The 16,357-nt window shown below is 42.2% G+C and overlaps 1 protein-coding gene across 3 annotated transcripts in view; it reads left to right on the forward strand.

Annotated features, from left to right (window-relative positions):
• LOC106573309 (inositol 1,4,5-trisphosphate-gated calcium channel ITPR2) overlaps positions 1 to 15,750 on the forward strand; it is a 178,625-nt gene extending 162,875 nt beyond the window's left edge. For 2 of the 3 annotated variants that reach the window (XM_045697031.2, XM_045697032.2), the window contains exons 55-56: positions 10,536 to 10,697; positions 12,976 to 15,750. In XM_045697031.2, coding sequence (XP_045552987.1) covers positions 10,536 to 10,697; positions 12,976 to 13,059 — 246 coding nt within the window. In that variant the 3' untranslated portion in view covers positions 13,060 to 15,750. Of the gene's footprint in view, positions 1 to 910; positions 978 to 1,131; positions 1,228 to 1,318; positions 1,933 to 10,535; positions 10,698 to 12,975 lie in introns of those variants that run through there. The other variant, XR_006759687.2, reaches the window with a different exon arrangement.
• The last annotated feature ends 607 nt before the right edge of the window (positions 15,751 to 16,357 follow it).

Below are 16,357 nucleotides of genomic sequence, written 5' to 3' on the forward strand. Positions count from 1 at the left end.
GTGCACAATGGGATTGCCTTGCAGTTCTCCAGCTGAATCCACTGAAATAGCGGTGGGCGTGCGAGGTTCAAGGCACAAGGGCAGGGGGCAACCCGCCCCACTGGGTAGCACAGAGCAACACTTTAAGGGGCATTGCACTAATAATGGCACTGACAAGGGAAACGTTCCCGCTGTTCTTAGTGCCAGACTCTCACTAAAGGCATTAGTCAAAAGTTATACTTAAATCCGAACCGGAATTCAATGAAAAATGACATGTAAAGCACACATTTGTAAATCCCAAACTCTGAAAGTAATTGGAAAGGTAGATAGAAATGATTTGTGACATTGTGGTTACAATAAAGAATGTAAATAAGATGCTGTGTTTTTATTTACAGTAGTGATGGACAGCTGGTCGCATTTTGAAAACAGGTATTCAAACACTTGTAGCCCGATTAGCAGGATAATACTCTTTATAGCCCGGCTTCTGTAGGCGTGAACATCCCCCTACTTGCAATGTATTCGATGCTTAAGTACGCTAAAGTGTTACATTTGCGAATAGCACTGTCCGTGACCAAAATCCCCAAGTCTACCCTTTTTATTTTTTTTATGTCTCGAGTAGATTTTCCGTTCCTCCTGAAAGCCCTAATCTGCTCATTTAAATGAATAGAGATCCTGGTCATGGTGCTACATTATGTTGTTACAGCATAATCAAAGTGAGGACAATCGGCGATCTGCTGTATTCTTATGGCCTATTGTAAGCTGAAAGTCACACCTTTCCTCATCCCGCCCCAAACTACACCCTTAAACAGCTTGTTTTTGAATGGTAACTGTGTTATCTAAAAAAAAATATGACATTGCGACCAAAGAGAACAGACAAAATGGCCATTGTTTTCATCAAGCCAGCTTCTTTCTATGGTACTACCTGTTCCAGGGTTAGGACCGTAACGATGACAGGACTTGAAAATGAGCCGGAGCTGAGAGGATCACCAAAACTAAAGGTATTTTGGTTTCAGTGCATTTTCTTGAAAATAAATGTATATACTGTAGCCTATCAATGTGTAGGCATACTGTGTAATAAAATCGATAATTTAAATAAAGGTTAAATAAAAATAACAAATACAATTATTATGTACTAAAAACGTGTTTTTGCAGAGCATACAACCAAGCTGACAACCATCCGTGGAGATCAGTGGACAAAGGACTGGACAATGGGCCGCACTGAAAAAACACGTAGTTGCCAAGAAAGCGGTTAGTTTTGCTAGATTCTTAAAATGTGTACGCAGCATTTGTTTGTTGGAGTCACTTTTAATTATTAATTGAGCTACCGTTTCTATCATAGGCCACTGTAATCGATGGGGGCTCAGGGCGGTACCATTCTGCTCATCTGATGAAGGTGCACATCGATCAGATTCAAACTTTGAAGACCAAGATCGAGTCATTGAAGGCAGACCAGCAGAAAGAGAAACATTATCTGAGGGCAGAGATATGGGCAACAGCTGATGCATTGGTCCAGAACCAGGCGGCATTGGCGGAGAGACAGGCGGAGAATGACACGTTAACGAGGGCGAGGAACGAGATGGAGTCACAATCCATGCCAGGCACATTTGTGAGCTCTGGAGCTCCACCTTCGACAGGCGGAGTCGACACACCTGGCGGGTTCGTCAGGTTGTCAGTTCACCCTGACATTTCCATTCCTCTTCTGACAACAGAACTTGACCAACTGCTCACCAGGCACAGCAAAGGCCTTCCGGACCGTAATGCTGTTTTGCTATTCCAAGGATGGAATGTTTACTTGTCAGACTGCACAGTAGCCTAATAAACAAATGCAGGTGGCTTATATCTTCAAAATGCTTTAAATGCTTTATTATCCAAATGTAAAAGCATATACTGTACAGTACTGTATTTCTTCATCAGCATCTTTATGCTTCGTTAATAAAATAATGATAAAAAATACTCTTTGAAAATGCAGATGTTTATTTAGTTATGGATCCATAACAAATTACTATGGGAATAAATATCACTGATTTGGAACAAGGTTGTCTAATGAAGGTATTGTTGCTTACTGGAAAATACTTTTTCAAACACACACTGTCACGTTGTACAGCTCCATTATGGCTATTAGCAGGTAGCTGGATAATAGACTTGCCTAGAAGGAGGGTAGGGGGAGAATTCTATCGTCAAATGTATTTCTTAGTTAGGTTGGCTGTAACACAACCGGCCGTGATTGGTTGCAATTTCAGTTTAATCCACCAGAAAAGACAAAACAAATAATACAACAAAAAGTATTATTGTTATTATGTATCGCAATCGACCATGATCGGGAGTCCCATAGGTCGGTGCACAATTGGCCCGGCGTTTCTCTCCCTCTAAAAAACAAAATAAATGTTTTGGCCTTTACAAATATTATTTTGGCCTTTATTCAGAATACAATCGCTCATTTTCGTGTTTTTTATTTTTTTAACGAAATTATCTCCAAAATATCATCATATATAATCAAGTTGATGGCACAGTCCTATTAGCCCCGGCACCTACATAAAGTTGAGTGACTCACTCATTCATGGCTTTGTATCAAAATACATATGTACCAACATTCTTTCTGATAGTCTTTAATAAATAAATGTTTTGGTTATCTTGACCTGGACACCATGTACAGTATTATAATAGCCCTCCCGATTGCTGCAGCGGTCGAAGACACTTCAGCGCAGTACAAAATGTGTTGCTACAGATGCAGGTTCGATACTCGTGCCGGTCGCCACCGGGAGACACATATGCAATTATTGGCGGTCACTTACTTTTCTAAATACTGTAGGCCTACCGTAGGTGACATGAGTCTCAGTAGTGTTGAGTGATGTGCTGTTAAAAAGCATATTGAAGTTAGAAGCAATAGGATTTGAAGCAATAGCCTACCCGCTGTGGTCAACTATTTTAGCACCGTTTCGCGCTGCTCTGAGACAAGCATGGGGACTGGTCTTGATAAATCAATGACATTTTTATTTTCACTGAATCTCCATTTGGATATTGGTTAGACAACAATTACAGTGTGGAATTAGTACTGTAGCCTACTCCCGACCGTCACGTTGTACAGCGCCATATTTTCTGTTCCATCCTAACGGAAACCCTGAGTTTTTAGTTTTTCTTGGAATAGAAACACCATAATATTAACCTCTATGGGCTAGGTGGGACGCTAGCGTGCCACCCATGGTGCACTCCATCAACAGCAGGTGCATTTCAAGAGCGGCAAATTTGAATCCAAATAAATGTCAAAATTCAAATTTTTCAAAAATACAACTATTTTACACCATTTGAAAGATAAACATCTCCTTAATCTAACCACGTTTTACGATTTCAAAAAGGTTTTACGGCGAAAGCATAAATTTAGAGTATGTTAGGACAGTACATTTACAAGAGTTGTGTGTAATGTTTTGTCAAGTCAAAGACAGGGTCACCAAAACCATAAAACCAGCTAAAATGATGCACTAACCTTTTACAATCTCCATCAGATGACACTCCTAGGACATTATGTTAGACAATGCATGCATTTTTAGTTCTATCAAGTTCATATTTATATCCAAAAACAGCGTTTTACTATGGCATTGATGTTGAGGAAATCGTTTCCCTCCAATAACCGGCAGTCAAGTCAGCGTCACAAATTAAATAATTAAAATTAGAAAACATTGGTAAAATATTATATTGTCATTTAAAGAATTATAGATTTACATCTCTTGAACGCAATCAACTTGCCAGATTTAAAAATAACCTTACTGGGAAATCACACTTTGCAATAATCTGAGCACTGCGCCCAGAAAAATACGCGTTGCGATACAGACTAGACGTCATGTTGGGGAGATCTAAAATCGAAAATACTATGTAAATAATCCATTACCTTTGATTCTCTTCATCAGATGTCACTTCCAGGTATCACAGGTCCATAACGAATGTAGTTTTGTTCAAAAAAGCTCATCATTTATGTCCAAAAATCTCCGTCTCGTTAGCACATGATCTAAGCCAGCCGGACTTCTCGTCATGAACGAGGGGAAAAAATATATTTCCGTTCGTTCAAACATGTCAAACGTTGTATAGCATAAATCATTAGGGCCTTTTTTAACCAGAACATGAATAATATTCAAGGTGGACGAATGCATACTCTTTTATAACGTATTGGAACGAGGGTACCCAACATGAACTCGCGCGCCAGGTGTCTAATGGGACATCATCGTTCCATGGCTCTTGTTCGGTCAGATCTCCCTCCAGAAGACTCAAAACACTTTGTAAAGGCTGGTGACATCTAGTGGAAGCAATAGGAAGTGCCAAAATATTCCTCAGCCCCTGTGTTTTTCAATGGGATAGGTTTAAAGTCAATACAACACATCAGGTATCCACTTCCTGTCAGAAAATGTCTCAGGGTTTTGCCTGCCAAATGAGTTCTGTTATACTCACAGACACCATTCAAACAGTTTTAGAAACTTTAGAGTGTTTTCTATCCATATATAATAAGTATATGCATATTCTAGTTACTGGGTAGGATTAGTAACCAGATTAAATCGGGTACATTTTTTTTATCCAGACGTGCAAATGCTGCCCCCTAGCCCTAACAGGTTAAGTAAATTAATTAAGCAAAATTTCTTAATCAGTCCCATATACTATGTTTTTACAAAAAAAGGTTTTAAATTCTCTAGTACAACCACTATTGAAGGCTATCAAATGCTTCTCAAAGATGCCCTCTGGTGGTCAAACTACCGCTAACTAGCTTTAATGGTTACAATGGCTGACACTTAAATAAAGTGCCATGGAATTCTTTGGCACCATGCAAGCTGTGCTGCAGTAAGCTGCAACTTTTAAAGGACGAACCACTGTATGTATGATATTTGCTTCGCACATTTAATTGTAGACATCTTGAATGTGATGTAATTATGATAATGTACGGATGTCATTTTATGTGATTATTATTATTATATTTATGAAATATTGGTTATGTATTTCTTTCCTTTTGTTTCCATTAAAGTCCATCTAGTGAAGGCTGTTAAATTAACGTGAGCTAGAAATACTATACTGCAGTGCATTGGACGATTGTTTGTTCAATGTGTTTGTACTTTGTCTCTCTCCAAATAAAATAAACTGTAGTTAAAGGGTACATTATATCCCTTCTCGTTCATTTCTAATTGGATTTATTGGGCGTGCTTAATCAATCGGTCACATTTGAGTCTGGGTTAAACAGGACCTGTTGTTCCTAGTTGTTTTTGCATACGTTCATGAGAAAATGTCTTTGTGCCCCACAGTGGCCCTGTTTTCCCTCTGTATGTTGAGAGAAGGGGCTGTTGTTTTCAAGTTATTTTCCCTCGTGTCAGGCTCCTGTGGTCTGTCGGCCAGTCTGTCCTCACTTCACCTGTTGCTCAATGCCTCTGCCCTCTCTCGCTCTCTTTCTCTCCCCTTTTCACACTCAGTGACTAAACGAACTTCTACAGTGGGGTCTGAAATAAAAATGACTGTATAAAAGAAATAATTCAAATACTGAGCTATAATGTAAATGCAAAAGCATTCAAAACACCCAGAAATCTGCTCCTTTTATTCTCTGTCCCCAACGCACTAGACGACCAGTTTTGATAGCCTTTAGCCGTACCCTCATCCTCCTCTGTTCCCCGGGTGATGTGGAGGTTAACCCAGGCCCTGCTTGCCCCAGGCACTCTCATTTGTTGACTTCTGTAACCGAAAAAGCCTTGGTTTCATGCATGTTAACATCAGAAGCCTCCTCCATAAGTTTGTTTTACTCACTGCTTTAGCACACTACGCCAACCCTGATGTCCTTCCATGTCTGAATCCTGGTTTAGGAAGGCCACCAAAACTTCTGAGATTTCCATACCCAACTACAACATTTTCTGTTAAGATAGAACTGCCAAAGGGGGGGGGGGGGAGTTGCAATCTACTCCAGAGATAGCCTGCAAAGTTCTGTCATACTTTCCAGGTCTGTGCCCAAACAGTTCAAGCTTCTAATCTTAAAAATGAATCTCTCCAGAAATAAGTCTCTCACTGTTGCAGCCTGTTATAGATCCCCCTCAGCTCCCAGCTGTGCCCTGGACACCATATGTGAATTGATTGCCCCCCCATCTATCTTCAGAGTTCGTTCTGTTAGGTGACCTAAACTGGGATATGCTTAACACCCCGGCAGTCCTACAATCTAAGATTGCCCTCAATCTCACACAAATTATCAAGGAACCCACCAGGTACAACTCTAAATCCGTGAACATGGGCACCCTCATAGATATTATTCTGACCAACTTGCCCTCTAAATACACCTCTGCTGTTTTCAATCAGGATCTCAGCGATCACTGCCTCATTGTCTGCATCCGCTATGGGTCCATGGTCAAACGACCACCCCTCATCACTGTCAAACACTCCCTAAAACACTTCTGCGAGCAGGCCTTTCTAATCGACCTGGCCCGGGTATCCTGGAAGGATATTGACCTCATCCCATCAGTCGAGGATGCCTGGTCGTTCTTTAAAAGTAATTTCCTCACCATCTTAAATAAGCATGCCCCTTTCAAAAAAATGTAGAACTAAGAACAGATATAGCCCTTGGTTTACTCTAGACCTGACTGACCAGCACAAAAATATCCTGCGGTGGACTGCATTAGCCACGAATAGTCCCCGCGGGAAGTCAGGAACCAATACATGCAGTCAGTCAGGAAAGCAAAGGCTAGCTTTTTCAAACAGAAATTTGCATCCTGTAGCTCTAACTCCAAAAAGTTTTGGGACACTGTAAAGTCCATGGAGAATAAGAGCACCTCCTCCCAGCTGCCCACTGTACTGACACTAGGTAACACTGTCACCACCGATAAATCCAGGATAATCGAGAATTTCAATAAGCATTTCTCTATTGCTGGCCATGCTTTTCTCCTGGCTACCCCAACCCCTGCCAACAGCTCCGCACCCCCCGCAGCTACTTGCCCAAGCCTCCCCAGCTTCTCCTTCACCCAAATCCAGATAGCAGATGCTCTGAAAGAGCTACAAAACCTGGACCCATACAAATCAGCTGGGCTAGACAATCTGGACCCTCTCTTTCTAAAATTATCTGCCGCCATTGTTGCAACCCCTATTACCAGTCTGTTCAACTTCTTTTGTATCGTCTGGGATCCCTAAAGATTGGAAAGCTGCTGCGGTCATCCCCCTCTTCAAAGGGGGTGACACTCTAGACCCAAACTGTTATAGACCTATATCCGCCCTGCCTTTCTAAAGTCATCGAAAGCCAAGTTAATAAACAGATCACTGACCATTTCGAATTGCACCGTACCTTCTCTGCTGTGCAATCCGGTTTTCGAGCTGGTCACGGGTGCACCTCTGCCACACTCAAAAAATACAGTACTGTGCAGCCGTCTTCATCGACCTGGCTAAGGCGTTCGACTCTGTCAATCACCGGATTCTTATCGTCAGGCTCAACAGCCTTGGTTTCTCAAATGACTGCCTCGCCTGGTTCACCAACTACTTCTCAGACAGAGTTCAGTGTGTCAAATCGGAGGGCCTGTTGTCCGGACCTCTGGCAGTCTCTATGGGGGTACCACAGGGTTCAATTCTCGGGTCGACTCTTTTCTCTTGCTGCGGGTGATTCCCTTAACCACCTCTACGCAGACGACACCATTCTGTATACATCTGGCCCTTCTTTGGACACTGTGTTAACTAACCTCCAAATGAGCTTCAATGCCATACAACACTCCTTCCGTGGCCTCCAACTGCTCCTAAACGCTAGTAAAACCAAATGCATGCTCGTCAACCGTTCGCTGCCCGCACCCGCCCACCCGACTAGCATCATTACTCTGGACAGTTCTGACTTAGAACATGTGGACAACTACAAATACCTAGGTGTCTGGCTAGACTGTATACTCTCCTTCCAGACTCCGTTTTGTCACCAAAGCCCCTTATACTACCCACCACTGCGACCTGTATGCTCTAGTCGGCTGGCCCTCGCTACATATTCGTCGCCAAACCCGCTGGCTCCAGGTCATCTATAAGTCTATGCTAGGTAAAGCTCAGCCTTACCCCCCGTAGCACGCGCTCCAGCAGGTATATCTCACTGTTCATCCCCAAAGCCAACACCTGCTTTGGCCGCCTTTCCTTCCAGTTCTCTGCTGCCAATGACTGGAACGAATTGCAAAAATTGCTGAAGCTGGAGACTTATATTTCCCTCACTAACTTTAAACATCAGCTATCTGAGCAGCTAACCGATTGCTGCAGCTGTACATAGCCCATCTGTAAATAGCCCACCCAATCTACCTACCTCATCCCCATATTGTTTTTATTTACTTTTCTGCTCTGTTGCACACCAGTATTTCTACTTGCACATCACCATCTGCTCATCTATCACTCCAGTGTTAATTTGCTAAATTGTAATAACTTCGCTACTATGGCCTATTTATTGCCTTACCTCCTCACGCCATTTGCACACACTTTATATAGACTTTCATTTTTTCTTCTGTTGTGTTATTGACTGTACGCTTGTTTATTCCATGTGAAACTCTGTGTTGTTGTTTGTGTCGCACTGCTTTGCTTTATCTTGCCAGGTCGCAGTTGTAAATGAGAACTTGATCTCAACTAGCCTACCTGGTTAAATAAAGGTGAAATAAAAAAATAAAAATGGTTACTCAGTGACTGTCAAGACTGAACAAAGTTTCAACAGCATTTCCTTTGACCAAGTCAACTGTGTTGACCACTGTGCTGACCACTGTTGGCAAATACATCCTAGTTAGACTTGCACCTACTATTAAGTATGGCCTTGTTATAAAACAGAGAAACTAGTTTATATACTCAACTTTATGCTGCTAAAACTGTCAAATAAATTATACGCCTACATACCGTATGTTTCAATTGCTCAAACATATCTATAAACGCTATTTGAGGAATGGAGGGAAGCTGGATATGGGGTGAAAATGCTCTGTTTAGTTTATTAATTCAACCATTTTAAAAAACAAGCACACATAAAACTTGAAAAAGCCATACATGCACATGAATAAAATCATTCAGGATAACACACAATAAAGTCTGGGACTTATTTCCATTGTGGTCCCGTTATTTACATATTACATTTTAGTCATTTAGCAGACGCTCTTATCCCGGGCGACTTACAGAAGAAATTAGGTTTAAGTGCCTTGTGCAAGGGCACGTCGACAGATTTTCCACCTAGTCGACTCAGGGATTTGAACCAGCGACATTTCGTTTACTGGCCCAACGTGCTTAACCTCTAGGCTACCTGCCATCATGAGAGCTGAGCTCACTGAAAAAGTGCTGTTTAAAGAAACACTGCCGCTCCCTCTGTCTCTTCACGATCTCTCCTCTTTTTCCTGTACAGTATCTTTGTTTTTACATAAGCGGTGGGATAAAATCCTCCTGTTCCTACCTCTACGTTGTGCCAGCCATATCTATCAGCACCTTTTAAACCGTGTTTTTCAGCCAAACTGGCAACAACAGCTTACATAACATCAGCTGACGGCGATCTATCTGTCTCATGGCAAACCGACACGTGCACACAGATATTGGCACAGACGCATCTTAAGCCCATTATATAAGGCTGCTATAGGTGCATGTTTTTCTGTCTATATTTTCCTCTGTATTTTGTCCTTTATGGCCACTTGAGGTAGTAATCTCTGTTGCAGGTAGTGCTCTCTCTCTGTTGCAGTTCAGCATAGTAAATATGTCTAGTGTGTCTACTAAAGACTAACACGTGAGCTCCCCCCCATTGGCCTACTCATTTTATTCACTGCTTCACTAGAAACACAATGTTTCTGTGTTTGAGCTCCTGGAGGCTGATCTGGAGTCAGTTCCTTTGAGGAGATATACTGTACAGCTTACTGCAGTACGCAGCCAGTGGCTGGCTGATCTGGAGTCAGTTTGTCTGAGCAGCTATACTGTTAATGTACTGCTTACTGCAGTACTCAGCCAGTTTATGGAGCAGATCTTTGTACAGCTTACTGCAGTGTCTGGCTGGGAGAAAACAGGCCTGGTTAAAAGTAATCACACTCCTCTAAAGTGAGGAACTTGGACCAATTCCCTCAGATGTACTGCTTAATATACCCATCCTGGCTTTCTCTCTCACCCTCACTCACTCACTCACTCACTCACTCACTCACTCACTCACTCACTCACTCACACATACATGCATTCTTTTCCTGGCTCCCTCACTCTGTCTGTCAGCCTGTCTGTCTTCATCTTTCCTTCTTTTCCTCCCCCTCCCTCCCACACACTTTTCCTCTCCTCTTTGTCTTTCTACCATCCCATTCGCTTTCACTTTTCCCTCCCTTTTTCAGTGTTTCTCAACTTCTCTCGTACCCTCTCTCTCCCTCTGGTTTTAGCTCAGTAAACACTGCTGTGCAGTGTTGAACTTCTGAATTGAATAGGCATTGAATCTGCTATGTAAATACATTTAATTTGTGCCAATAAATGTTCTTTTGAAATCAAATCTCTCACGCTCTCTCTCGCTCTCACTTCCTCCCACTCTCACTTCCTCCCGCTCTCTCGCTTCCTCTCTCACCCTCTCTTTCTCTCTCTCACTTCCTCCCTCCCTCTCTCTCCAGGAAAAGAACCTGGACTGGTTCCCCCGGATGCGGGCCATGTCTCTGGTGAGCAGCGAGGGGGAGAGTGAGCAGAACGAGATGCGCTCCCTACAGGAGAAACTGGATGGCACCGTCAAACTAGTGTCCCTGCTGTCTTCCCAGCTGTTCGAGCTAAAGGAGAAGGTACGGCACTGTTGTTGAGCAAGGCATTAGTTCATACACTTAAGACAAGGCCGCGCAACTCAAATGTCGTGTTCATTGTGGCACTCAACGTTTAATGAGCGCTTCTTATTGGAAAAGTCACGGGTCGGTATTTGAGGGCCGCCGTCCTAGGGGTCTCCCTAACACTTAACTGATCTTTGGATGTCATTGATTGGTCAGAGTGTAGTCCACACAGTATGGACTTTCTTCATTGGTATTTCTTTAACCCATAAGAGGCTAATCGAGAGGGGAGGGGGGCTACTACTAAGCTATTTGTTTTAAGTTCATACCCAGGTTCATTTTGCTATTTGATTTTGAATTTTAAGACCCCTTGAAGTATAAAAAAATATACATACCAAATGTATTTTATGATTAAAAAATAAAAATGTTTTCATTTTTACATGTATTTAACCCCTTATTTTTGTCACTAAACAGTCTCCGTATATACTTCCATTATATTTTTTTTTACTTGCACCGGGAACCTTCAGACGAGTCTTGTGAGGCCTGTGGGAGTCCTAGAGCAAAACAACCATGTGCGTGTTTGTGAGAGTCTCACCTTTCCACAGAGGGGTCATATTAGCGCGTAGCCCAAACTGTTCGGACGCTACAGACAGAAGTTGGCAGGTCGGCTGAACCGACTTCAGACGAGTCCCAAGACGCTTGTGGGGGTTGTAGAGCAAAACGGAGAACACCGTTGTGTTCGTGAGATTCATCTTCTCATAGAGGGGTCATAATAGTTTGTCAGGTCACTGACTTCTCTATAGGCGGTGTCATCGTCGTCGGTGATCAGTCCTACCTCCGTTGTGTCGTCAGCAAACATAATGATGGTGTTGGAGTCGTGCATGGCCATGCAAAATTTGGTGGAACAGGGAGTACAGGAGGGGACTAAGCACGCACCCCTGAGGGGCCCCCATGTTGATGGTCAGCGTAGCGGATGTGTTGTTGCATACTCTTACCACCAGGGGGCGTCCCGTCAGGAAGTCCAGGACCCAGTTGCCCAGGGTACTGACCTTAGGGATGACTTTGGAGGGCACTATGGTGTTGAACGCTGAGCTGTAATCAATGAAAAGCATTCTCACCATCATGAGTCGTCATGGGTCTCCTCACTTGCATCACAATGGGGAATCATTCCTATCAGTTCACATCCACTTGTCCTTTTCCTTCAGGTTATCATGCCTTGCTGTACAATGCCATGTCCCTCCCTGACCTTCCAGAGAGCCTGTGGCTGTTGGGCTGACTAGTCATGATGCAGCAAGTAGTTTGACCGATCGTCATCACTCCACCATCACCTGATCATTACAACACCATCACCTGCCTCTCCTGCATGTGATCTCCGTGCAGTCACAGGCCTCCTTGTTTGTTCCTGTTCTGCTGCCCAGATGTCTGTGTGAACAACACCCCATGTTGACTTATTTACGTTTGAGTAATTTAGCAGACGCTCCTATCCAGAGCGATTTTACAATTAGTGCATTCATCTTAAGATAGATAAGTGGGACAACCGAATAGGTCACACTTCAGATAGTGCAAATAACAGCCGTGGTAAAAACAGAGCTGCAACATTGACCTCCTGCATGTTGTTTTGTGAACTTAGCCCTCTTATAGTCCAATAGAGAAAATAACTTCACAGTAAAAACAGAGCTGAAACAGGAGTCATGGGCTGTGATTGATTCCTCATAGGTTGGCAAATCAATCAGAGTGCTGGTGTTCATGGTATCGCAGACTATACTGTGTTTACCTAGGAAGATTGTTAAGGACTTGTCTCAAGTCAGACAATTGTTTCTTGAACATTACATTGTGCAGGGTGAATATGTAAGACAGGAAATCGAGGCTAATAAAGGACAGGGGCTTTTTCCGGCCATGTGTGAACACCGAGAGCTGAGCCAGGTCTTCAGAACAGAGATTACAGATACTGACCGGTACATTGTTTCTCTTCTCACTAATGGTGAATATCAGGAACCGTGTTATGAAGTGTAAACTAAAGACGGTGAAAAGCTATCCTGGAAAGATGGACATCTCAAATGGACTCCTTTGGACATTACCACATTTCAGTTTAGGAACTATCCCACAAATTGCGTAAAATGTACACGAATTAGTAAAGCCGAGATTGGATTCTGCATTCTGAGATTACTGTCGGTGTAACCCGGGCTGACTCTTGACTATTTGTAGGCTACATTGCCAGATTCCATTGACACTGCCCAAACTGGCAATGCTGTGTGTAGCTTATATTGAACAAGTTCTTCTTTCCTTATCTTCTCCACAGATGACAGAGCAAAGGAAGAATAAACAGAGGCTGGGCTTCCTGGGGACTCATGGAGTCAACAACCACCATATCCCAGCACACTGAGGGGCCCGGGGCCCCCTTATCACAGAGAACTCTGCTGGAGGTACACACAGTAACCGCACTAACAAACACATATCCACACACACACACACACACACACACACACACACACACACGTTATCCGTTTTATGGAGCCTTTACACAAACAGTGCCTTGTATTCAAAGCAATCAGTGCCTCGTTCTTAGACTGAGTCCTCAGACGACTCACCCAGCATCACCCTCCCACATAGAACAGTACAGTGATTTGTGCCTTTAGAACAACACAAGCTGCACAGTCATTCTGATCATCCCATATAAGTCCTTCTGCTCTATGAGTGAGACTGAATGAGATGCCAGGCATGCGTCACTATGCCAGGCTGCAGCAGACTGACTGCAGCCTGGAGGTCAAGGAAGAGGGTTAAAGGTTAAGTACTGTGGCCCTGTGGGCAGCCACACTCTTCCTTCAGTATTCTCAGTGCACTGTGTCTGTCTGACAGATGAAGACAGAGACTGGGCTATAACCAGGTCAGGTATTGGTACATTGGGGTGGTTGGTGTTGTTCAGCTCTGTTTAGACTTTGGAGGGGTTGCTCCTTGTACTATTGAATAGCCCTTTTGGGAAAGGTGTAATTTTAAGGTAAAGTATTTCCTTCATAACCTGGTCCCAGATCTGTTTGTGCGGTCTTGCCAACTCCTATGACAATGATAATAGGAGTTGGCAAGACCGCACAAACAGATCTGGGACCAGGCTATCTATTCTCTTTTGTTTTGTTTTAATATGACCTGTTAACTCATGAATGTAACTGGAGAATAATACTTTTTTTTTCTTTCTTTTTTTTTTTACTGTGGAATAGAAATTGATAAACTTACTGCGTGGCTGCCTTATGTGGTAGCATTGCTTCATCATCTTAATCATAATGACCGGGATAGTCAATGTTCTCAGTGGCCTGCACTTTTTTTTTTAAATTATTATTATTAAAAACAAAATGTTGACATACAACTGGAGAAACGGATTGCCTGTGACAATACTTTTTGGTGACACTTTACTTGAACTAGCCGCAATAATGCTTCATAGCTGTGTCATAAACATGTTGTAAAGATTCATTGCATATGTCATTTCTAAAGGATATACTATGACGATGTTATGACACATATATTTCCATATTGCAGTAGTTAGCCTCCTACTGTGAAGCTTCAAGACATGTTAAAGACGTTACGGCGCTGAGTTCAAGTGAAGTATTACTGCCTTTCCTCTCAAAGAAGTGTCATCCATGATAATGCAATCGCTGCACTTCATCACGTGCCTTTCTACAAATGTTGTACATAGTCTAGAAATAACGCAATGAAAAAAATGGATATGAAGATAATCTGATTATCTGTGTGGAATTTACTTGAAAGTCCTTGTGATTCAAAGTCTTATATTGGTACAGAATGTATTCACCACTGTCTAAAGATAATGTGCTTGTGTCCAATACAGTAGATAGGTCGTTCCACGAAATGAGTCCCTTTTGGGTAGTATAACTTGCTGAAAAAAAAACATTCTGTCATGAAGAGTACATGTTCAACTTAATTAAAAAACATGTTTTCCCATTTCGAGAGGTTAAATAAAAAAATGACTGTGGTTAAGTGCCTATTAAGTACCAAATAAAATAGCAGGGTTGGCCGTAACAGGGTGATTTCGTCTTAAATCGGGCATAACTCCCTTTGTTACAGGGGGAATGGAAGATTGTTGTATGCAACAGGGAGTGGCAATTGAATGCAAGCTTCACAAATCTTTTTTAATTGTTTAAACATTTCTATCCTGTCTATCTCTGGGTAACAGGGTTGATGTGTAATGCACGACCCACTCGGTTTTCCACCACAAAACACCAGAAAATGATGGAAAGAGTAGAACCAGCTCACCTGCTTTTACACTATGATTTGACTAGTAGATGTTGAAAGTTTCTTTTGAAAAAATTATTCAAATCATATTACCATATTAAAATGAGAGTTCAGTTCACGTAACGGGGTTGACCTTTAAAATGAGGGACAGGGTTGACCTTTAAAATGAGGGACAGGGTTTTTTACCTTTAAAATGAACCACGAATCTCCTGAAATAAACAATTTTCAGAAAGGACTGTGAAAGCAACAAAATATCTAGGGCTTTAGAATGATGGAGACAACTTGGAGACATTTTGGGATCAAGTGGGTTAAAATTCTCCTAGAAGTCACAGTGGGGACATGTCAAAATGCTGAATTTATTCATACAAAAAATCTGATTTATTTGAATTGTCCATGTGGTCTATATTAAATGACACTTCATTTAATATAGAATTTAAATTCAAAATTGGTTCACAATTTATATTAAGGGACAAAAAAGGGACTCATGGAATGACCCAGAAACAGTCACTCATGTTGATAAAGATGTTGCATAATACTGTACTCATGGGCGTGTTTCCCAAATGGCCCCCTATTCCCTATGGCCCGGGACATAACCATGGGACTCAATCTCATACTGTATTCATTCTCTGTTTTTTTGTACTCAGCCATGTAAAGTCATCTCACTCAGTCAAATGGAATGCAATTCAATATATGTGTAGAAGTTTTAATCTCGCACAATCACATAACAGTATGTATGCACTCCAGAGTGGAAGGCCTTTGACATTTTTCTCTAAACAGATTGTGTATTTAATGTTGTTGAGGTGTTATAATGTAATAAATCTGTGATAAGAATGGATGTTTTTGCCTTGAGTTAATCACTGTCAGCAGTCTTTGGGTTGAATTCATGTTTGTCCTACCGTTGTGGCTCACTTGCGCACGTACACAGTACACACACCACAATAAACATCATGCTTTAACTATCACACTGCAACTGTTCTGCTCAGTGCATCTGCTTAACACTCATAAGAAGCCTGATGTGGACTTTGGATCAGCGTTATCTTTTGTAATTTTTTACTTTAGCATGTTTGGAAAGATCAAGATGAATGACTCTGGAAATATGTCTGTGTGACTCAAATTCACCTTAATTCCAAATGAGCTCATTTTCTCTGATTTGAAATATATCAAATGAAATGGTTTACAGTGATAGGACAGACAAGGAATCTGTGTACAGTTGGATAACGCAACACGTGCGAGGTCATTAATGAATGTAAGGCTTGAATTGTTTCCAAGTTGTTTTATAATCCAGACATGTGATTCCCCCCCCTGTTTGATCTAAATGGAGGGCGCCCCCCTCCTCCCGCTTGGACAGGGCTCACGTCCAGAGATGGTTCTGTTCTTGTTGACGCTGGCGGGGCTGCATTCTCTCACGCCGCCTCTGTGACACAGCCATTAAAATTAGCTGC

Source organism: Salmo salar, chromosome 16, assembly GCF_965601325.2.
Source record: "Salmo salar chromosome 16, fSalSal1, whole genome shotgun sequence".
Classification (NCBI taxonomy): Eukaryota; Metazoa; Chordata; class Actinopteri; order Salmoniformes; family Salmonidae; genus Salmo; species Salmo salar.